Source organism: Coffea arabica, chromosome 4c (genome assembly GCF_036785885.1).
Source record: "Coffea arabica cultivar ET-39 chromosome 4c, Coffea Arabica ET-39 HiFi, whole genome shotgun sequence".
Lineage (NCBI taxonomy): Eukaryota > Viridiplantae > Streptophyta > Magnoliopsida > Gentianales > Rubiaceae > Coffea > Coffea arabica.
This window is the reverse complement of record NC_092316.1, coordinates 1,784,976-1,808,945: the sequence shown is the minus strand read 5'-3', so window position 1 is coordinate 1,808,945 and position 23,970 is coordinate 1,784,976. Positions and strand designations below refer to the sequence as shown.

The window sequence follows — 23,970 nt, the reverse complement described above, 5'->3', positions numbered from 1 at the left end:
TCACCGCACTTGAAAATTAAATAAATTTTTCATAATAATCCACAAAATCCTACACACACTCTTCTCTCTTTCTTTTGGCTCTCTCTCTCTCTCTCTCCGGGGCTCTTCTCCTCTCTTCTCTCTCTGGCTGTCTTGGCAAAAAGATACCAAAAGGTACGTCCGATCCATTTTCGAAACAGAACCCACTCTCCCCTCTACTTCATTCTTCATCATCAGCTATTTACACACGCTCCACTTTCTTTTTCCTTTTCTCCTTTTCTCTGCCTCTGTTTTGTACTGTTTCTGAAACTGAAAGCCAATAGCTTTGGTGTCAAAATCTTTTCTTGTGCAAAGGAAGTACGTTTGGAAGATTTAAAGAATATAAAAAACGAAAAGCCAATGGAAATTTCGTTTCTTTTTCTGAAATGAGGAAGTTTTCTGAAAAGGAAGGAAAAAGGGTATAGGAAAAATTTGTTTCTTATGGTAATTTTCATTGGGTTTTGTCATTTTCCAGATCTATCTTTCGCCCCATAAACCCTTAAATGTTGGTTCCTCCAGCATTCTTTCCATTTTTGTGGTTTCTGATCTGATTTTTTTTTGGTTGGAACTATTGCGAGTTTTGAATTGCATGTGGGATTTTGGATTTTCTGACTGTTTAAATGGTTCCCAATTTTTTTTTAAAGGTGAAAAAGAGGTGCATTTTCATGGTGGTGGAAGGTTTCTGATGTTCTTGGAGGTTTAAGTGGGCGTAAAATATGGTAGGTTGAGATTGGTTTTGGGTTTTTCCTCTTTGCTATATTGGTTTTTTTTTGTCCCTTTTCCTGCTGTTTTCTGCGTTGTGAGAAATGGGGAGTGATGATGAGGCTAGCAACAAGGGCATTGATGCGTCGGTGGGAGGGTTGGTTTGGGTTCGCAGGCGAAACGGGTCGTGGTGGCCGGGTCGGATACTTGGTCCCGAAGAGCTGCCTGAGAGCTGTTTGGTTTCTCCAAAATCAGGGACTCCTGTTAAGCTGCTTGGGAGAGAGGATGCCAGTGTGTAAGTACTTGCCTTTCTTTTTCTCTGGGGTCTGGTTTTATATTTTAATTCTGATCTTAATTCTTTGATATTATTGTTTTTCGAAATGTTTTATAGGTTTTACCCTTTTTCTTGTTGCTCTATGTTTTATGTTTTTCTTTGAATCCTTGTTTTCAATTTTCCTTTACTTTGTAAGTTATGTCAGATGTATTGTTTCTTGTTTCACATGGCATTTCATACCTGCTAACCTTGAGGAGTCTGCCCATATACATGGTAGATGTGTTGTCCGTTTTTGGAATGTGATTGTTAGAGCGATAAGGTTGTGTAAATAACTACATTCTTGTGCTTTTGAATGTTCTGTTAAGTTTCAATGATATTTAAAGTTGCTTTAATTCTCGAGGCAAAAATCATTATGTGTTGCTATTTGTGATAGGTTTTTTTTTTCGGAGCCCATTGCTGATGTTTCTTTGTCTTTTCTTTTCTTCTTATTGTTTTTAATATTAGTCCACTCGTCCTCATGTAAGTTGAAATTAAACATTATTTTTGTGGTTTTGGACTTGGAAGCCATAGTTGATATGCTTGGAATTTGGTTAAAAGCGTTCGGATTTTTGTAGGGACTGGTATAACTTGGAAAAATCAAAACGTGTGAAAGCTTTTCGCTGTGGGGAGTATGATGATTGTATTGAGAAAGCAAAGGCAGCAGCTAATTCTTCTAAGAAGGTTGTGAAGTATGCTCGAAGAGAAGATGCCATTCTTCACGCTCTTGAACTTGAAAATGCTCGCCTAGGGAAAGATCACCCAGATTTCTGCTCAACAATGGATAAAAAAGACGAGGATCCTCAGGATTTTGGGAAGTCACCTAATTCTTTACATAGTCAAGAAGATACTGAAGATTCGGAGGATCAAATCAGTAGTTCCGAGGATGAATCTGATTCTGAGCTGGAGTTATCTCATTCTGGTGTTTCATTTGAGGAGCCCGATCATCCAAATGCTGGAAAAGAGGAATCTGCAGAGGGGAGACAGTGGAGAACGCCAAATGATTCAGAAGATGATGGAACTGAAGGCATTAAGCGTATGAGAGGACTTGAGGATTTGGGCATGAGTGTGGTGTCATCATTGAAAAGGAAGAGATCTCAGGTAGCACATGTTCATGAGTTCCTTAAAAGAAAAAATCGCCGCCGGCCATTGACCAAGGTTTTGGAAAGTACTGTGATGGTTTCGGTACCTGTCTTGTGTGAACAACTTGGTAGTCCAACTAGATCATATCTCCCTGGAGTATCTGACAGCAAAGTTTCTGGAATAGAATCTAATGAGTCAAAGAGAAGTTTTTCAATTGCTAACAACAACTCTGATAGTACTGGAGTTTCATGTGAGAATGGAGCATCATTTAATGCATCTGAACATGCTTATGATGCTTCCCTCATGAAATGTAAACAGAAGGAAAATGAAATTTCCAGCATCTTAGGTTACCATGAAAATGGTTCTTCTGACAGTTTATTTGATGTGCCTCTCATGGCAGAAGAAAAGCACTCCGCAGGTATGTTTATCACAAAATTATTTATACATAGTTGACATTAAATGCTTTAAGCATATCTGCCTTAGACCTCCTTTTCCAGGCTGAAGGATGAGTGGTGTGAAGTATGTATATTTTATTTGAAGTGTTCTTGGTTGAGTAAGGTGGGTGGTAACTTTTTGTTAGTGCTAATAGTTTAGGTTGGTTTTATTTTGGATTATTCATAAACATGTGGAGAATCACAGTAGAAAATCTTGTGTATGATCATGCTCTGCTTCTTGATGAGTGCCCTGACTTATGCTGCGAAATACTCATCCTATAAAGAAAAGGAAAAAAAGAAAAAGAAAAAAGATTACAATTCTAAAAGCATTTTTGCCTGTAGCTCCTTCCTCAAAACACATACCTATAAGCTGCTGATTAAATATGTTTGGCGACTGCCAACCTTGATTCTATTACTTATGAAGGTTTAAACATGATACTGGGGTTTCCTTTCTCTCAGTTGCTGGTATGTTTTATGGGCTCACGGGAAGCTCATTGTTGACACCTGCATTTCTTATTGCTATAAGTGTTGAACCTGAGATCACATGTGTTTGTTCCATTTGGATGAAATTGGGTTGAGTCCTTGTCTAATGCGTCTAAAATTAGTGTTGATTCACTGGGATCTTTTTACTATGACTCTGGTGTTTTCATGGCTTGATCTTTTTCGCTTAGCTTTGATTGATATTCTGAAATTTTCCATCTCTGAAGTGATTTATGAGTGCATTGCAAATTTTCATTGTTAGTGAACTCCGGAAATGATATATTATGACATCTACTGAATTTTTTATTTGTCCTGTCAATGTCATCAGTGATATCTTGTGCATCTCAAAAGCCTCAAATTGGTGCTGGAGCACAGTCTAGCCAATGCAGTCAAGTTGAAACTATGTCTTTGGGAAATGACGAGCTTAATGAGTCTGGTTCTACAAGTTCAGGAACAGGTGACATGAATACCCTCAACCAGATGATAGAGAAAGGTGCTTCAGAGTGGCAGTTAAAGGGGAAGAGGAACTCTAGACACACAGGCAAAATTAGAAGGCAAGATTCAAGATACACGGATGCAGATGAGGAATCTGATGTATATTTGACAGCTATGGATCAGGATGTGCTCTCTCTGGGTTCTGGGCGAAAAGCTGATTGCAGTTCTATTGGTGGGTGCCTTGCCTTGAATAGCACCTACAGGCTAAAGTCCAGAACGGTTACTGATATTCAACTAGATGAGTTTGGAGGTTGGAGCAGTTCTCACAATGAATGTCATGTTAGGGATCTAACAGCTGAGTTACCTCAGAGGTCTCTACCCTTCCGTCTATCCCGATTTGTCTTAAATCCAAAGTACAACCAATCTGATTTTTCTCTGAGACACCACATCACAGATTCTTCCTTGTACGATGTTAACGTGGAAGTGAAAGCCAGCTACCGACCTCATCATGTTCCATACATCTCTCTCATGAGCAAATTGAATGGCCGGCCAATTATAGGCCACCCTCTTACTGTAGATGTCTTGGAGGATGGCTCCTGTGATCAACTAGTGAGCAGCTCTGAATGCCATAGCAGCAGCTATGAGTTGGACGATGATCCAGCTGAAGACACTTATCCCTTGCGTAGTTTTGATATGGTTTATGAAAGAAGGCCTAATTCAGGTGGAAGGACAAACAAGCATCAAGCATTGCAACCGCGTGTTTCACCCGCAAAATCACCGAAGGCAAAGAAAAATGGGCTTTTGTTGAAAAAGATCCGCAAATTGTCTTCACTCACCGGACATAAGCACTGTGATGTTGACAAAAAACCGGTGATGGAGAAGCTCAAGGGCCCTGCCGTGGCTTGTGTTCCATTGAAAGTAGTGTTCAGCAGGATTAATGCTGCTTTGAACAGCTCAATGCGATCTACGCATCGTCTTCTTCCACCAAGCAATGGGTGAAGAAATTTGTTAGATCATAATGTTGCAGTAGCTGGAAAGGTTACGTTCTGGTTTTATAGGAATTTTGAGGTAGGTAGGGGTCTTACTCTCTCAGTATATGCTCAACTTCCGGCACTGTACATCCTCCCTGAAACTAGAAAATCCTGCTTGTATAATAATGCCAAAAATTTGCAGTGTGGTAGGCCTTGTAGGGTTGGAGTTAAGGTATTCTGGTATTGGGCTGCTTTTTTGCGGTGTACATAAGAGTGTAACATTAGTTGGGGTATAAAGATTGTGATCTGATATATGGTCTTTTAATGATCTTATGTCGGATCTAATTCATAAGTTTAGACTGATTTACAGGGATAATGACCGCAGTGTCAGAGAAGATCACTGGCATTGACGAAAATAGCAATTCATTTGCAGCTCATGTTTTCTTGTTCTTTGTCCCCGGCCTCCAAACTTCTTGTTTATCATACTCCTTGATGATTGCAATTAGTTGAACAGCTCGTGTGTGTTTATGGTGAAATGATAGGCACTTGACTCTTAAAATTGTTTCAACAGGAACTTCCCTCTTTTCAGAGCTCTAGACTTTTGTGTGATAGTCTTTGTGAAGAGGCACGTCATATCAAGAAGATGTGAAATAAGCTTCCTTTCCTTCTTGTGGGTAGCTGGCTTTCCAAGCACAAATAAAGAAAAAGGTGGTCAAGTAAGAATTTCACAGAGTGGGATAAAGTTGTCATCTTTCTAATTTTTTTCGCCCCAAAACGAAAAAAATAGATGGTAGTATAATTAGCAATGAGCAATGAAGGATAGGGGTAGCAGGCGGGGTTGTTGGGCTAGGCTATCGTTGATAATAGTTAGTTCTTTTTTCTTTAAATTTTTAATGTTTTATGTTTATTTCCTAATTTCCAAACATTCCGGTGGCAATTTCGACTTTTCGAGTGCTTGGTTAAGCCAGTTTGATAGAGCTTATTACAAAGGGGGTCATATTATTTGGTCAAATCAAAAGGTTTATTCAATAATGTGGTCAAATAGAAATTATGTCCAGTAACAAATGATTTAAATCAAAATTTTGAAACTCTCGAGTATTTGAAATTATTCCTCAAGTAACAAATACTACAAGATTCTTTTAAAGCCATTGCATCAATGTGGTTCTCTTCATCCAGTTAGATATTAGTATAGTTTTTTTTTTTTTTTTTCAAAACTTATAGAGAATGTCAAAGTTGATGTGTTAAGGACAATTAAAAAAAAAAGTTTCAAATAGGGGGAAAAAGTAGGGGTGACAATCGGGTCCAAATCGGGTTGGCGGGTCGGGTTGAGATCCGAGCAAAACCCGCTGACCCGTATCGACTCGCAAACTCGAAACGGGAGGGTCAGGATACCTGACCCAAACTCGAAAATTTCGAGTTGGCAGGTCGACTCAAAACTTAATTTTAATTTATTAATTTATCACTGTAATTTCTATTAAAATCAATTTCGCACAAGACTAATTACATAATCAAGTAATAAAAATTTAAATAAATAATCTCAAACCAAATCTAAAATAAATTAAAACACTGTAAAAGTGTTTTATCCCAAACCAAATATAAAATAAATTAAAACAGTATAAAAGTAAAAAATAATATAATACATTATTTATCCAAATATGATAATTTTAACTTCACACAAGTTAAATAAATTCATTTAGAATTAAGTTATTAATGCCTTTGGAAAAAAAAATAACTTAGTTTAGTTAGATAAAATAATTTTTATATTTATTAAATTATTTTTAATTCGTAAAACGGGTTATCGGGTCAACCCGTAGGATTGACCCGAATTCAGCCCGTTTTCTTTTTGGGTTCATCGAGTTCGACCCGATTCTGATTCGAACCCTCAAAATCTCAACCCAAATCCATTAATTTTATGGTAAATTCATGTCATATTTTGAGATCGTATCGAAAATTGCCTGCCCAGGAAAAAGATAAAAGGATTTAACCATTAATAAATAGCAAAATGGCATGGGCAATTGCGTCAAGCAGCATTATGTTATTCAGCTGCCTCGATCAGCTGGGCCGCTAGGGTTTTAAACCCACTATATAAGCAAATTTAACACTGTCACCCCTGAACTTCCATCTCTTCACCTTGAAGCCGTCGCAGCAAAACCCTAGAAAACTCTACAGCCTCGTTTTCCCTGTTTTCCGGTAAATTAGATCTCCTTCATGTATCGCCTCTGTCCTTAAATCTACTAATTCGATTCCTGATAATTCGATTTCATTTATTTGTTTTTGGGTGAATTGGGTTAAGTTTAGGGTGAGGAAATGGCGACAGTACCGGGGCAGCTGATATGGGAGATCGTGAAGAAGAACAGCTCCTTTTTGGTTAAGGAGTTTGGCAACGGCACCGCTAGCGTCAAGTTTACCAAGGAGCCCAACAATCTTTGCAACCTCCACTCTTACAAGCATTCTGGTTCATCTCGTTGATCTGATTCCTTTTTTCCCCTTTGTTACATAATTGTGCTTTTATGCTCTGTTTGGTAGAATTGAACGTTTTTAGATCTGGGTTCTAGTTGGTTTGCCTTGGAAATGGGGAAAATGTAGAGTAGTTGACATGTATTCTTACATATGTAGTGTTTGTAAGGCAAGTGTAAACAAGAAAAAAATTTTTAAGGCCTTTTATTTATTTTTGCATTTATTTGGATTTTCAAGAATAGTTAGGAATACAGAGAAGTCATGTTACATGAACATGCATCTTTTGGATTTTTAAAGCAAATGCTTTAATAATTTCTTTGGCCCTTACATTTGGCTTGTTAGTTATGTGTTTTATCTGTAGTTTGCTTCAGCCTGTGTTTGTTTTCTTTGGTTGGTTTGTGTCGCAGTACTGCGATTGCTGGAGTGTGTTACAAGTGATTTTTATGGGTTTTTTTTAATTGTTTCCAGGATTGGCAAACAAGAAGACAGTGACCATTCAACGAGGGGGCAAAGATCAGTCTGTGTTGCTTGCTACAACAAAGACCAAGAAACAGAACAAGCCCGCAGCTTTGTATAACAAGTCTGTCATGAAGAAGGAGTTCCGTAGAATGGCCAAGGCTGTTACAAACCAGGTAATGCACAAATAGAAAGCCAAGTTTTATTAGCATGGGTAGCTGATTGATATAAATATGAGTACTCTGCCTATAGCTTCAATTCATATTTTGCACACTTTTATCTGCATTTCTTACTTTTGGGATTTGGACTGTTGTTTTCTGATTCCAAAAGGATCAATTCCGAATGGGAGATATGGTCTTGCCTGCTTTCCATAACCTGAGATTCCTGCTTGCTCATATTTGCTGTCAACACGTTAACCTTTCTTGGCAATGGTATTAGATTGGGTTGTGAATGTGTTATTTTGCTTTTCAAAATAAACAACTTTTTTATACTATTTCGGTGAAATTTTAATGATTCTGTCCTTTAGTCTCTTCGGGGACATAGTCTGGCTGGACTATGTCTCCTGACTGAAATGGATAAAACAGGCTATAGTACTCAATGTGACACTTCGTGTTGTTCTACCACCAAATCATAACTTCAACCAATTGATCTACCAATTCTTTGATTCAATTTTTGAAGAAGCATTTGTGCATCATGATAATGGATCTTCTATGTATTTATCCTATTCTTCAGTTAAATTAGGATGTTGGAGCCCTAGTCTGAAAACTTGGAGATAAACTGGCTACAAAATGTCTTTGTATTTGATTTGTTGCAACTTTTTTGGTCAAGTTTGTTGATGCATTTGTCACTCAACATAGGTGGCAGATAACTATTACAGGCCTGATCTGAAGAAGGCTGCTCTTGCAAGGTTGAGTGTTGTTCACAGGAGCCTCAAGGTTGCCAGGTCCGGCGTTAAGAAGAGGAATAGACAAGCATAAGGCATAGAAATGTCATTCTCAAAGTGTAGCAGTGAAGAGCTGTGTTTTGCTCGTTTTTCATTTTGGATTTTGGTTTTAATACTTGGCTGCTTTTTGGGTTCTAGAGTCTCTAAAATTTTTGTTTCCGACTTTTCTATATTTTCCTTCTTGAGCTATGGATGAAAATAGGTATGAACCCATGTTGGTTGCGTAGTTTATGGAGCAGATATTTGTTTCTGTACCAGTTTCATCGATCACCACTTAAAACGACGACCTTTTTCTAGGGAATTGATGATATATGTTCTTGCGACTGGAAGAGAGACGAGGATAAATATTGAGTTGAGATTAAATCGTGAAAATTTTTTCATAGTTGATATTGATATGGGCAAAAAACGAGGCTTCGACCTTAGCGTTGTCGTTTTGGCAACTTAGAGCTAGAAATCACAGGTGCTGCATCTGCAATGAATTGCGTAATGTTGTGGTTCGTTGTACGATTTTCTGTCTTGGTATTCTGATAAATTCAAGAAAAGTTCGGACTCCGACTATTTTAACACAATTTTCATCAAGGGTATTCATGGAAAGCAAGAAGTTTCAAAGGAATTACAATTCTAAAGGCTACTGCTGCTAAGAGGTAAAATTGATGAGAGACTGACTAGGTAAGAAGAAAAAGTACTTGACAAAAAAGTTGCCATTGTGAACCACCATTTAAGGTTAAATTTCTTGGCGTGACATTAAAAATGGAGATTACAACATGTACCTAATCCACGGTTCTTGACTTGCAAAACAGGATTTGTATGTTGTGTCCGAAATTTCCTTCCATAATACATGCTACTCCTACCAAGAAAATTCTGAAATACAAGTGCCTAGAAACAGAAACAAACTTGGTTTCATCATGAGATACCTATTTATAGTCATTAACTTCTTTTCATCCCTCGGTTTTAGATTTACTAATTCGTAAGTTCAGAAGGAAAAGCAAGAACTGAATTCAAAATCGATCACTTTTCAATACCAGTATTGCACAAATAATGTGGTGAATGAATATAATGTTATTAGTCTGTGGCTCTATGCATTCAAAATCAAAGAAACGATTTTTATGTGTGTATTGAAGGTCAGGTGTGATTCCCCTTCATGGTTTATTTATTTTTTGTTGATAATAAATCAAGGGTGGTGTACTGAAGGCTGAAGCCCTGTGTATGGGGTTTCGACAAAAAAGAAAAAAAAAAAAACGTTCTTTAAAACGTGGAGTAGAATTAACTGATACAAGGAATATCAACAGGCCGGAAACCGAGTTTACAAAGACCACGTCTATTTGCTGAAAAGTCTTGCAAGTTTATTCGTTGCCACACGCATCAGATCAGGCATCACCCAACAATAGCATACAGCCTTAGACTTTGATGCCGCTGGCAGCAGTCTATATAAACAGACAGTAAAAGCATGCTTTGAGAAAAGAGACATACTTGAACCATTCCATTCCCAGTAGCAGGAATGGAAGAGGATTCTATTGGAGCAGCAGCTACTCCCCCTAAAGAAGCTGTTGCTGCTGGTAAGGTCGAAGAAGAAGGCGTGATCAAGAACAGTCAAAATGCTGCAAAGCATGGACGCTATGATCGCTGCTTCTCCTTCGTAGAGATTTCCATTGATCCTGGGGTGAAATCGTTGAAACAATTGGATTCCAAGAAATTCAAAGAAGATATCAAGAAATGGGCCAAAAGGGTTGCTGCTTATGCCCGCCAGTTCAGCGATCGCTTTGGAAGCTCTCGCCGCTAATGCTGCTCTTACTTTCATAAATTTGCAAGGATGACCAATCTATTCCTTTCTTTAAAGGCGTCGGAAGTTGGATCGATACTTCGGAAGCTGGTGATGAATGAAAAGTTGAACGTGTTCAGGTTACGCCTTTTCGGCAGAATCATGATAAAAGTAAATATCTGACAGACGAATAAGCAACTGCCTGTTCCAGGGAGGGTTGGGGGAACAGAAAGTGTACAGAAAAACTAAACTTGTGTCAATTCGTAGACTACATATCTTTAATAAATCTCATAGTTGTTTTCAGTTTCCTTCACTTGTTTAAGCATGATTGTTGATTAAGAGATGCAACATTGATTTTGCACAATACGAGCCCACGCAAGGCGGAAAATACACAGAGCGACAAAAGCGTTTTCCGTCTGGTTGAATTGTATATGACATCACAAGGACAAGATAAAATATGCCCATTTGATCAAGTTTCCAGCTGAGAGTAATTAGAGGTAACTTGTTTCTTCCAAGCCATATTACCTGCGAACAAACGCCATACATTCCCGAATTGGCCAAATCTGAACTTGGAAAAAATAATAGGTGAAAAAGACAGTTCTATGATTTCTCCTTGTACTGCAATGATCTTTAAACAAGGAAGGCACAAATACTGTCAAATTCTCAATCGCCAAAGAATGCAGTGATTGCAGTCATTCAAGGCTTTCTAGATACCACAAACATTAACACTACAAGTATTAACATTAACAAGCATAGCAGTACTTTTGTTTCGCCTTAAGCGGGTACCCTCTGTAATCAAGTTGGGAAGAGAAAACACACCGCAACATTGCCGAGTTTCTTTGTTACTCATTCTTAACCAGTTCTTTAAACGTTTTCTGACCACCAGATATAGTCCTCAAAAGCTCCCTAGAGCACATGTCTTGTGCGTGAGTGGCATTCTTCATGCGATTGGCTCTGACCCAAGCAGGCTCCTGCAAGAGGTGCAGGGATGCAAGTATATCAGACGTCTACGCTCCTTGTAACTATAGATGGACAAGAAGAGTTGATTTTACCTCAGGAACAATATGGGAGAATAAGAATTTAATCAGCAAAAGAGCATGTTCCATGAGAAGAATAGCAGCAAGTCCAGGGGATATATTCCATTTCCCTTCCCGATCATATAGGCATACTAGTAGTACACAGTTGGTACATATGGACATCACTATTAGAAACTGAAACAGAATAGTCCCCATATTAGCATACAGAACTTTTTAGTAGATATGCATCATGAACAATGCACTCCTTGACAAGGAAAAGAAAGATGGAAGCAGCAAAGAGCAAAGAAAGGAAAAGAAATTCAGTCCAATACCTGAAATATATTGAGCCAAGCTCCAATAGTTGCATCACGACGAGGAATGGGTCTTCTCAACATTACCAGCAACTTAAGTGCATCTGTTCTTATTTCTGTTATATTGTTCTACATATGGCAGCCATACTTCTTGTAAGTAAAATGCGAATTAAGGAAAATTCCAGATTCCCTTTGGAAGACCAACAAAAGATATATTTACCAATGTAGCAAAAGTGAATGCAAGGGGGAATGCACAGGCAAACATCATAATCATTCCAAACTGCAATGCCAATTCCAGAAAATCTGCCAACAGTTTAAATTGTACTCATGATTAGCCGAAGGAAAGAGAAAATCAAGAAACTTCAGAAAATATCTAAACTGAACTAAAACTAAGAATTGAAGTCTTATCTACATCACCAATTGACTCAAAATGTGTGCGAAAAGCCAGAGGATGAGGGAAGTGGAAAAGAAAACAATTTCTTTTTCCAAATTATTAAGTTACAACATGTTGTATTCAGTATGAGAAATTAATGTCGCAAATTTAAGCAAGCGGTCTAGTTTTCTTACTAAGACCAAAGGATTGCAAAAAGTTTAGAAGAGAAAAATAACAACATTTTTCACATCTGACAAAGAAGATATCTTGAGAATAATTGAAGGGATGGGAAGAAAATAATTGGTTAGCCTTGACAACATCAGATATCTTTTAATTTTCATGCATCATAGATCTGAATTTTAAGGATCCTACTTAGTGAAGCCAAAGATTGACATTACCATCAAATAATCCATCTTCAAGTTCCTCGCTGATACTTGCAGAATAAGCAGGTTTAAGATACTCCTTCTCCACTCTGGGAAACTTTCCTGCAAATGATCCTCTTTCGCCTTTTCTCTTAGTTCTTTGTGAGAAAGTCATGTATTAGAATTATGTCAGAAATAAGAAATGGAGATTTGAATCGCTGATGATGAGGAAGGAAAGAGCCCTTACCGAACAGCTCGATACTTTTTAAAGCTATATTTCAAATAGGGAATTGAATTTTCTAACAGATTCTCCAGAACCTGGAACATATTTTCAAGTATACTCAGGAAAGAAGGTAAAGAAGAAGAAACCAAATAGACAATGAAAAGTACGAATTGAATTCTCCAACCTCAGAGAAGATAAGACGTTGAATCAAAACTTGCCGAAGCGTCATTATATTGCGATGCAGTAGAGTATGGTAGAAAAGTCCCACATATGATTGCATAAAGTAAAGGCCAAATACCTGCCAAAAGTTTCAAAACTTTTCATTATTTTCTTCACAATATTGCTTAACTTGGTAGGCTGTAGAGATCTGAGTGAACTACCTTGTAGACCAAGCTGTCAGCTCTATATTCTATATTATTACTGATTTCACGATTAACAAGATCCACTGCCATCTTGCCACCAATTCGGGTGAAATACTGAATGGCCAAGAGGTACACCACCGTTAGACCAAACCTGGAAAGAGGGAAAAAGTGCAAGAAGCAATTACTTTTCCTTAAAGTTCTTGTTTAGAAGATGTAAATCATGAATGATTAGCTGCGTAACGGAGCACCGGTTTGATGGTCTATGCAGGCAGCTACTTAAACTAACAATGAAACTGAAAAGAAAATTTTTTGACATAAATAAAGCATTGAGCGTTTTTCAATATAATATAAAAATTTATATTTGGAATAGGTGACCCATCAGAAGGACTTCTAATCAACATAGCTTTTTAAGATGATTCCACAAAATATGAAATACCAATGCTTGTTCCTTAGCAACTAAGAACTGGGAAAAGAAATTAACGAGTCAACTACTGAAAGTAAATGCACTTCAATTGTTGACCAAACATATGCAGAAATGGTTGGGAGCATTCATCACTGTCAACAACAAAAAAGAGATATTTCCAATAGTATGGGATGAGAAGTGCACTAAATGGACAGCCTCCTCATGGATTGATAGGTGATGCTATCATCTATATTAGCCAAGTGAACTGTAGTATGGGTGTGTTTGTACAGTTTGTAAGTTCTTTCTTCAGAATTATTCAAAAGAGGACTATCGAAGTTATGACCAGGAAAGAAAATTTCAACTAATCAAAGAAACAAATGTATGAATAAACATCTGGAAGCTTAAAAAGGGACTAGTGCTAAAGGCACATGCAATGTGTGTGCAATTCAGAAATGCATTTTCTGCGAATTAATTTGACATAAAATTTTCATTACTAAAGCAAGCTGTGGCATTTTAACCCTTTTTTCCCATCAAATGATGGTTATTTTGGTAGTTACAATGCTTATAGGCAGCTATGTTATCAAGATGTGTTAAAAATAGCTACAGGTAGTTATCTCAGCGATTCATGTGTAGGTAGTAAAGTAACAAGTGATTTTCACGAGGACAAAGTTGGAAGTCTATGAAGTGACAAAAAGTGTTTACCCCAATCCCCCACCTCTCCCTTTGTATATAGTATAGATAATGATGAAGTTTATGTAGCAGCTGGGCATCATAAGTGATTGGTTTACTTTCTCAGATATCTTATCTAAGTTAAGCATGATCAGCTTCCACCTAGCATAAAACTGTAACTGTTTTTACATGCTCCAAAATAAGGTAAACACTTCTAGGATCATCAGTGAAATAACAATACACAGATTCTTACTATGATCCATAAACTACTTAGTTTCAAGGAACGGACAAATAAGTCCATACATCAGTCGACTGTCAACCTCTCGCATTGTCGACAAATCAATATACAGGGATTTGCAAACGCTGAGGAGCATAAACAAATGGATACATTGAAAATTACCCTAACAAATGTCAAAACTTATACTATAGTATAGGACATTAATGGATCATACCTTCTGTCTAAAATAAAAGCAGGATTGCAGGAGGATGGAGAAGAAGTGATTAAGCGAAACTAAGTTGGGCGAACATTTACTTACTTTAGCAGGTCGGATGTAACAACCTCGTAAAGGTGAGCATAAGCCAACTCAAAAGGAAGTTGAAGACATATGATGCTCAATATAACAACAAAATCATTTCGATATCTCATGAACCTTCGTAACCATTCCTCTCTTTGATATACTTCTTTTTCTATAATTTTGTCGGAGCCCTGTTTTTTCATGAGCTCTGAAGGGTATTGGAACAAACTCCACTCCAAATCAAAAGCTTTATGTTCACGACCTGCTCCAGGTGCCTGATTTACCTGCCACCTACATTAACCAGATAGTAAATTACCACATTAACAGATCAACATAAGAAATCAAACAAAGTACAATGATTAGGTGTTTTGCATAGAAAGCAACTGATGTGAAAGAATACCTGGACAAGAGGGCCGAGTTTTTACGTTTCCAAAATTGGAAAAATAGTACAGCCCACATTACAAGGCTTACAAAGAAGACTGGGAGAACAAATAACTGCAACGATCTGAAAAATCAAACAAAAGAAACAAGAAATCACAACCAGGAAAAGTCACTATCATGCATGACGACAATTAATCAACCTACCCAAAATCAATCAAGTGCAGAATAAGTCCAAATGCAGCAGGAAATAAAAGCCAGCGCGTGTACATTCCAAGGAAAGCAAAATAGGTGGCAATCTGTAGTATGCAAGTTACCAACCATTAAATGGAATAGTGTCAGCGAGCTATTTTGAGAATACATTGACCAAAAAAAGAAAATATACAGCTGTCATGGTTTTTATTTACTAGTAAAGTTGGAATAAGAACAATATCCAGTCAACCTTCATCCCATAGTATGAACATATCTCATCAATTGGTTGCTTGGTGAAGTCCCACCAGTTCAGAGCCCAAATTTTCAGAAGCTGCTTCCGCATCACATCATCTGTGAGAAACATAAATACTATTTTGAATGACCTCTGGAGAGACATATGTTGGTGATGCATAAGAGACACCCTACCATGCAGTGGGAAGACTTCTTTGACAATGCCTTCCAATTCAAGCTTCCTCAGTACAGATTCTCCCATCTCCCAGTATACTTCCTTGTTATCAAACTTCAACATGATGGAGTTGTCCACATTCACCTGTCACGGTGAACTTTCTCTTAAAATTGCCATGTTAAAGAAAACTGGAATATGGTAAATGTATCAGAGAGTAAGAAGGAACTCCAATAGGCTTATTGGTGCATTCACTGTGGGCATGTAAGAACTTCCAAAACCGTATTATCTTGTGTGACAGCTCTAGAGGTCATTAACAGAGAAATAAAAATGAATAACTCAAATAAGGAACTCAAAGATTAGATGTGGACTTTTGACCCATAACTAGTGAAAGAGAGAGAAAGTTCTCTGGACTATGAATGGGATGACCATAATTTGACAAGTTCCAATACCTATAAAAGAATAGGAAATTTTGATAATGCAATCAAACAGCGTTTGGGGATACTGCAAAAACAGAAGGTTTAGTACTTACAGTCCCATACAACATGTGATGATAGCAGAGGAGACGCTCATGCCAACTGAATAAGGAACCATCTGGTTGCCTTATGAAAGCATCAATCTCATCCCATTCAAACTGCAAATCTACTCCTGAAATGTACATTAGGTTCTCAATTTAAGTAAGTTTACTTTACTCTTCTCGTAATCCAGAACGAAAAATACAGACAGACAGACAGACACAGAGAGACAGAGGTGTAAACTAGAATTGAGCAATCATCACCAATGTAAGTTCGTTTCTTCAATTGCAACTCAGCTGCGGCCTTCCCGAGAATTGCTAAAGGTGCTGCCAACTAAAAAGGACAGAACTGTAACTACGCGATGATGGGAAAATTAAAATTACACCTTATTGTTGCTTGAATGAAAAACCAATGTCTACAATGGATGGACCAGAGAGTATAATGCATCTGAAAGTGTTTAGATTGAAAACCAGTTATCTAATGCTTGATAATTGCTGTGGACTGTAGTTTTGGTTTAATACGCAAGACGCCATTAGAAGGGCACCAGTTTAAGTAACATTTGAAAAAATTTTAAACTAATCTGGGACGGCAATGTATCTGATTAAGAGAATGAACACCTCAACAGCCGTGTCGTTCTCGCACTTCAATGTAAACCATCGATTGTAAGGATTTTGAAAACTAATGCAACAAAATTGATTCACTAAAGGGTCCAATAAGGATATTGCAACAAAAACTTCAAGCACAACTAGGCGTTAAAAGACGAAAACTTCAACATACCTTAAGAATTTCGTTTTGTAGGCCAACAACTCTCTCGACAATTAAGCCCATTTTCCTGAATTCAGCAGCAAGAACGTCAACACAATTCTCATTATCAATTTCTTGCTTCTCGTCCCTCTTCGGTACCACAACCCCTATCTCAAAAACCGGCTGTTCTTCCTCAAAAACTGTTTGTTCTTCTAATGCATGGCCCTTCATGTTTCAGACCTCCTCACCTATCAGCTCAGCCTCAAGAGTCAAACCCCTCTAAAAACCCGAAGGAAATAAAACCAAGAAAACTTATAAACAGGCAACCAACAACAGATAAGAAGGCCTATTTATTCGGAACCCATAGAAGCTAACAAAAAATAAATTAAACTCTCCTTTCTAAATAACCAAATGGGTCCCTTTGAATGAAACAAAGATATAAAGCTGCAATCGTTAAATTTTGCTATCCTGCACAATTTCTGCTCGTGCTCGAATAGCAGTGCCTCTGTGTGTGTGTGTGTGTCTGTGTGTGAAAGAGAGAGAGAGAGGGTGGTGAGCAAAGACAGAGACAGATGTCTTGGCGAAACGGAAAATGAGGGAGAGGTGTACTAGTGATGGACACAGTAGCAGCAAGAAGGAAGCGGGGACACGTGGAGATGGAACGTAGGGGTGCTGTGAAAATTGTTTCATGCTTGGTAAGCTAGCCAGAAAGGAATCATTTTTAGGCACAACTGCCAAAGCAAAAAAAGATTTCCCTGATGAAACGGGAAATCCAGAATTGTTTGAATTCACTTGTTTCGACCTCCAACATCTTTTTCAACCTGAAATTCTATGAAACGCAATATGGGAGTCGCAGGGGCATATCAGTATATCATGAATCAGAACTCAGAAGTGGCCATGCTTTCATTGCTGGAATGAATTTTAATTCGTGGTTTGATCGACATAGAGGGGAGAAGGAATGATTTGAGTCGGCATTGGTGCCATGTTCTGAATTCTCTGCGCGGTGCACGGGTCTCGTTTGTTTTGTAGAGTAGCTCTAGCAGGGTCCAGAGAGCCATCCCAATCTGTGAGCAAGTTAACGTCTTCTGCTATCGTATATAACAGGCGAATGTGCACCAAATAAGTCTATGGTTCGGTTTTCTTTCATTCATTTAAGCCACGTTTCACGCGGTATTTTCTATAGAAAAGAGCCATGATAATAGCAAATGACGCATCATACGATTTCGAGGATTGATCTGGAAAAACAAATTTCTATAGGGCCTTATTGAAACACTCATAATTTGGAAGATCAAATTCCAGTTTTTCCAGAGAAAATGATTGAGCTCTTTCTTGGTGCTCTAAGGTTGGTTACGCCTTATATCTTGAAGAAACAAAATGACAAATCATCGTATTCTCTCCACGATGAAAGCGTTAAAAGGACACAAAGGCATAAACGAGAAGGGTTTGACTTGCTCCTTGATCGAGGTCTCATGTGCTAAGTTTTCAATAGGAGTGTCATTAACATATATAGTAAATGTGTGAATGCCAATCCCTCCAATTGAACCCAATTGCTGACGTGGCACGCTGTGATTGGTCAATTGATGGTAGTCCTCCGTTGATTGAGCTGATGAATTGAATTGAGGACAAAATCGAGATTTCACCTCATCATTCAATAGATAGGGTTTCTGAAGCTGCTGTCGAGAGTCTCTTCTGCGCCTCCCTATCTAATCCTCCTCCTCGATTTCTTTCTTTTTTTCTTCTCTCTCATTTTCACTTCTTTTCTTTCCTTGATTCGCTGCTGTCCATATCTTCCTCTTCGTGGCTCTCCAGCTCCATTAATCTCCATTGATCAAGGTGATAACAATGAATGGGCATCCCTATCTAATCCTTCTTCTTGGTTTCTTTCTCCTTTTCTTCTCTCGTTTTTACTTCTTTTCTTTCCTTGATTCGCTGTTGTCCAGATCTGCCTCTCCGTGGCTCTCCAGCTCCATTACTCTCCGTTGATCAAGGTGTAACAATGAATGGGAAGCAAACATTTATTTTACTTTAGGCTACTTAGTCATAATCTTTTTTTCATATTACTTAGCCATATTAAAAATCTTTTTTCCCCTTTTCGTTTTGTCCGCGCATGATTCCTCGAACCCATCTGCTGTAATGTTCGTCCCAAAGATATCTTCTTTACACCCCAATTTTAATATGGATGGTCTGTATCAAAATTAGGGATGCCCAAATATTAGAAATTCGCTAGCTTTTGCTCCAGTCTTGGGATTCAAATCTTGCATTCTTTTTTTCACAACTTTCTACTGTTCGATGTTTCCTGTTTCGTTTCATGGAGTTATCTTTTTAATACAAGAGAGAAAAATTATGATTACTTTAGGTTACTCAATCAGTCAATCATTGTTTTTCTTTCTTTTTTTTTGGGCAGATTGGAAGGCAACAGTTGTTCGTCTCATATTTTATGAGAAAAAGGTAGAGGTGAGCTTTTTTTTCCTACAGATTAATTCGTGATCATTTGTTTCTATCTTGGAGAGTCGGTTATTTTCTCCTTCCATCTTTAAGATCTGACAAATACATTTTTTATTATTGATTTTTTTCCTATACACTATTATCTTTATTGTTGTGTGATTATTCTCTTCTTGTGCGAACATCTATATGGTTATTCTACTAGCTGTTTTTTTCTCACTTGTTATTGATATGTGCCTTTTTCTTTTTAGAAAATTTTTAGTGCTTCTTCTCTCCCGCATTCTCGTTCCTCATTGTGAGTTTTCTAATTTTTGCATCCGTGCTTACTTTTTTTTTTTTCCTGAGCTCTATTTTAAGTTTTTTATTATTGTTATAAGTGTTGTTGCTGTTTATATTTGGAGGATTTGTTTTGTCCACTTTTTTAATTTGCAATTATGGTTTCTAAATTTTTTCTCTATATATAAGTAGCAAAAAGTAGTTCCTACCTTTATATTTGATTTCAGGTTTTCATCTTCAAGGTCAAAGAACTCAGTAAACGTGGCAAAAAAGGTTATTGCCTTTTTGTTTGATTTCATGTTTTTATCTTCAAGGTTAAAAGAACTCATGCAATTATAATGGATTTTAATGTCTTAATATCTGTTTTCCTTGCTGAAAAGTTTTTTATGATTTTTTCAAAATTTCCCCTCGACTTATTTCCTAATCATTCACTTCAAGTAGCACAGCATACTGGATCTTATATTTGCAAAGTACCAAAACAAACAGGTAGCGTTTGTATAAATCTCCATTTTTGAATTTGTGAAATAGAAGAAAAGAAAACGTGGTCTTCTTATTTCTTGTACTTGCTGTGTGTTTTGAAGTTCAATTGAAACTCATGTGCTTGGAAAACTTTAGAAATTAACATTTTCATTTTATTTTAAATATTGTTGGGGTTGTCAAATTGAATTAATTGAAGAATCTTTAAATATGACACATATGCTCTTATTTTCCAAATGCTTAAAAATTGCACTTTTTGATTGAGTTTTTACTAAACAGGGACAAAAGTAGGATTTTACCTTGAAAAAATGCATATGTAATTAGAATGTATGAACAAAATTAGTTTAGTGGTTCATATATGCCTCAGCAAAAGTGTACTGAAAAAAGAGTTTGATCTCAAATGAAGGGTCCGGACTTTCTCACCCACTGGTAATTGGTTAAGCAATGGAAGTATGCAAGTGACCAGCAAATTTAGTACTCAATGAATCGGTTATTACTTTATTTTTGGAGTTAAGATTTTTTGTTACAATCTGTTTCCATCCAAGAGGTTTGCTAATGTGTTGCTTGCTTAACTAGACTTCATCCTACATTTTCTTGCCTTGAATCATAAAAGAAATGATAGCCGTATTTTGTTTGGAAAGTGCTCTGCTTTCAATGCTCTATGCTTTTAATTCATGACCCTAAATTGCCTCTTACCACTTCTAAAAATTTTAACATGAAAATCTCATTTATAATTGCATCCATGGCAAGCTTTCGGCTGCCATGTTATCAATTCTTATTCCGTTGATCCCTATGTCATTGGTTTGATAGACTACTATTATTTTAAACATACTTTTTGACATCACCATACTTTTTAATAACTTGGACTAGCATGGAAATAATTACTAGGTAATTCAGTTTTGGGTGTTTTAAATCTGTATTTGCTAAACATGATGTTCCCTGTAACATTTTAGTATGATTAAGTTTGGAAAGTCTGGATTTGATAGCCAGTTTGTTGTACTTTGTGAAATTGGATTCAACTGAGAAAGAAGCCTAAACAGGTTAACGGACAACAATTAAAGTTCGAATTGCCAATTGAAAGATTCAATGAGTGAATGTTAAACAGATTTTCAATCTACCAAGTTTTTCTACGAGAAAGAACTTAATGGAAGGAAATGTTACTTTTGAAGTAGATTTGCTAAACTCTCTTGTAAATTACAATAGGATGCATAATCCATGCCAAATATGGCATCTAGATGTTCCAGTAGAAGAAGACCCCTCTACTTTGAGAGAAAGTGGTATAGACTTCTTTGCAGAATCTTAGAATACAATTATTATTTCTTCCACTTTTGTTTTTAGGCTGAGGCATATATGCCATATTTGCCGCATCTTCTATCTAGGTATCTTTTGTTTTGTAGCTACTGCATTTCAATTGTGTTGTTGCAGTTTGCAAGAATTATTATGGTCCTCTTGATTCTCATTGGGCAAGATCCAAGTAATGAACTTTGCCACGAATCCTTGGAAATTACTTCTTATGTATGATTTGTTTATAGCCTTTCCAATTACCAATAACTTCAATTCTTTGACACTGCTTGGATTAAAAACAAAAATAGGTTAGCTTGAGATATGAAACATTTCAGATTTTGTCATTGTTAGATAAATTTTATAGGCAAACATGATTGGTCTTTTTTTTTTTGTTTTATTTATGAGCAATAATTTGATTTGGACAGCAAATCAGAAAGTGTAAGCGCCCATATTTGAAACTATTCATTTTTGTTTCGTGTTAGGTAATGGATGATATTTTTGCACTATATTTAACCCACAAATGCAGTCTAATATAGGTTGTCCTGCTAGGTTCAGCTCTTGATTCACACATCCAATATGATTTTATCAATATGGACTGTGCTTATTTATTTATTTTTTCCTTCTTCCTTTTGGTTTTTTGGTTGCCATAATTATCGACACTATGTATCTTTTGTTGTTTTTGTTGGAATCCTCTATTCGTAGGCTAGAAACATGCACAAAACTAAACTTCTTCGAAATGCTACAGCCTTAAGAAATCCAGGATTGGCAGGAGCAAAAGAACTCAGTAGAGACTCCTCTGGTTGTTGGATGGAAGGCTATAGTAGAAACAGTGCAAACTTGGGAATTGCTATCAATATTTTGGCTGAACTATGGGGTTTTAGAGACGGAATTATGCTTGCTTTGGAGTTAAATATTCAATTCCTAGATATTGAAGTTGACTGCCTTGACATCATGTCTCTAATGAAATCAAATACTCTCAGTAATCATAATAATCATTGTTTGCAATATAATTGTTGATTACAGAGTCCTATTGCGGTTGCAATAGGAAGTGAATAGATGTGTAGATGGGCTAGCTAGATTGGGAGGCAAGATGGAATGGCATTTTGTAATTTTGGATTCCTATCCTCATGAACTACCTTTTGCTTTAGATAAAGATTTGAGGGGAAATTTTTTTCCTCGTAATACTTGTTTGGCTTGTATTTGGTGTTTTATTTAATCTATTTGTACCCAAAAAACAGGAAAATGTTCCAGAGCATTTTTTTCCTTCTCCTATGTGACTTGACCAAAACTAACCGTTATAGAAGACATCCGGTCTTTAAAATTTCGATGGATGAGTATAGTCCAGAAAGTACTACCAAGTACCAACCAATCGAGACAACAAACTTTGTTCCCCCCACCGCCAAGTGTAGCTGCTACAGTACTTTATTTGGATTGATACAATATACTATTGCACAAGTTACTTCTCCATGAATGATGAGTTTGACAAACATATATAAAGCCAATCTTGGCTATTTATACTTATTATGTAAACTTGTAGGGTATCAATTTTTCTATTCAATCCTAATGGACATGCGTTAATATGCCTAATTTACAGTAAATTTACCATATAAATCTACACACGCTTACATTTAATGTACTCGATATATTTAGATGATTTTCTAAATTAATAATCGTGACACTTGAATTCCCTCTTAACAAGTATTAACCAGGCTCTTAACATACAAAATAACTGAAAAACATATTCACTTATAGCCAATTAAACCAAAATAACCAAAATTGATACCCTACAGAAGCAAGGAGCATCTTAGTGATCTTAGTAGTCTAATCATGATATTGTCTTGCATTTTCTTAACAAATATTCATATTCACTACTAAATAAGACTACAAAAACAGAACGGCAAAGCTTTTGGTGCATATTTGTGTAACTTTTCATACTTAATATAAGAATTTGAATCACTGGGTATTTTTGGGCAACCGTGAAAATTACACCGCGCATCGCGCGGTGTTATCCTCCTAGTTAATTTAAAAAGGTGTAGGGATGCTATAAATGTGATTTATGCATTGTAGGGATGTTATAATTCAATTCAGTACTTAAATTTAATAAATTCAGATCTTAATATATTTAGACTGTTTGATAACCAAAACTAGAACATCCGAATTAATTAAGCGTCGCTAAGTTTCTTAGGCAAACTTATTCTAAAAAATAAGTGATGAATTATTCACTTATCACTTAATATGATATAAAGACTCAAATGCATCATATTTAACACTTAACAATTCAATAATTTAGTGATTTAACATTTCAGATTTCAAATTTCAATTTTATAAAATGCACCCTAAGTATACTAACCAATAAGAATTTGTTTAAAAGTCTTATCAAGAAATCTACTCCTTTGGAAACACCATCAAAGTTATCAAGAAATATACTTATTTGGAAGCACCATCAAAGTTCCTGGTCAATCTTTATGGCGATTGTCAAATCAGTCAAAATTTGGAAACCACCACGAGACCAGATGGATGCACGATGCATCCGTATAAATTTTTTAAGCAGACCCACATATCGTGGCCCAAAGGCTAATGGTTGATTCCTTGAAAATTCTCCCTTTGGTGATATTTGAAATTTAGTGCTCACAACTGTGGTAAATGTATTCCCCTCTCTAAAAAGATTTCCAATATACATAATAATTATCTTATATATACGTACACACACATACAAACTACAAAGACTTGGTCCAAAAAATTCCCCATTTCTCCTTCACAAATAAACTAAAATATTTCAATTTCCTTAATATTGAAGGAACAAGACTAAAAGGAGACTAGACCGCTAATGGCTATTAATTCAAGTGTCAAGGAGCTGGATCTCCCTTAAACAACCGTTTTTGTGATTGGAGAGACAAGTTGGATTAGTCTAGTCCGGGTCCACAGTGTCTGTGGGAAACCAGGAATTATACCCAAAAAAATAGAGAGAGAGAGAGAG

General features: G+C 36.7%; 3 protein-coding genes and 1 long non-coding RNA gene across 7 annotated transcripts; 3 read left to right on the top strand and 1 right to left on the bottom strand.

Annotated features, from left to right (window-relative positions):
* The first annotated feature begins 2 nt into the window (after nt 1-2).
* Nucleotides 3-4,870, top strand: LOC113742648 (uncharacterized protein At1g51745). The gene is made up of 4 exons (XM_027270534.2): nt 3-153; nt 663-1,015; nt 1,609-2,531; nt 3,356-4,870. Exons 2-4 carry the CDS (start codon nt 825-827, stop codon nt 4,459-4,461), a joined length of 2,220 nt encoding a protein of 739 aa, XP_027126335.2. The 5' UTR covers nt 3-153; nt 663-824; the 3' UTR covers nt 4,462-4,870.
* A 1,585-nt stretch (nt 4,871-6,455) lies between these two features.
* On the top strand, nt 6,456-8,515 carry LOC113742654 (large ribosomal subunit protein eL28z). 2 transcript variants are annotated; one of them, XM_027270543.2, is made up of 4 exons: nt 6,456-6,623; nt 6,732-6,888; nt 7,359-7,522; nt 8,204-8,515. In XM_027270543.2, exons 2-4 carry the CDS (start codon nt 6,741-6,743, stop codon nt 8,321-8,323), a joined length of 432 nt encoding a protein of 143 aa, XP_027126344.2. In that variant the 5' UTR covers nt 6,456-6,623; nt 6,732-6,740; the 3' UTR covers nt 8,324-8,515. The 2 variants fall into 2 exon arrangements, with proteins under 2 accessions (XP_027126344.2, XP_027126345.2); XM_027270544.2 differs by having other exon boundaries at nt 6,468-6,623; nt 6,727-6,888.
* Nucleotides 8,516-10,630: 2,115 nt separating this feature from the next.
* LOC140005094 (anoctamin-like protein At1g73020) lies at nt 10,631-17,595 on the bottom strand. Of its 2 annotated transcripts, XM_072045288.1 has the most exons (16): nt 16,548-17,592; nt 16,034-16,103; nt 15,788-15,903; nt 15,279-15,402; nt 15,103-15,203; nt 14,868-14,959; nt 14,683-14,787; nt 14,304-14,573; nt 12,714-12,846; nt 12,518-12,631; nt 12,358-12,428; nt 12,147-12,268; nt 11,596-11,678; nt 11,397-11,504; nt 11,101-11,259; nt 10,631-11,019 (listed from the first exon to the last, which is right to left on the bottom strand). In XM_072045288.1, exons 1-16 carry the CDS (start codon nt 16,743-16,745, stop codon nt 10,891-10,893), a joined length of 1,995 nt encoding a protein of 664 aa, XP_071901389.1. In that variant the 5' UTR covers nt 16,746-17,592; the 3' UTR covers nt 10,631-10,890. The 2 variants fall into 2 exon arrangements, with proteins under 2 accessions (XP_071901389.1, XP_071901390.1); XM_072045289.1 differs by lacking the exon at nt 11,101-11,259 and having other exon boundaries at nt 10,920-11,070; nt 16,548-17,595.
* A 566-nt stretch (nt 17,596-18,161) lies between these two features.
* LOC140005095 (uncharacterized) lies at nt 18,162-22,192 on the top strand. Of its 2 annotated transcripts, XR_011812861.1 has the most exons (4): nt 18,164-18,347; nt 18,455-18,502; nt 18,919-18,968; nt 21,739-22,192. It is a non-coding gene; the product is annotated as an uncharacterized lncRNA (long non-coding RNA). The 2 variants fall into 2 exon arrangements; XR_011812860.1 differs by having other exon boundaries at nt 18,162-18,347; nt 18,455-18,968.
* Nucleotides 22,193-23,970: the final 1,778 nt, after the last annotated feature.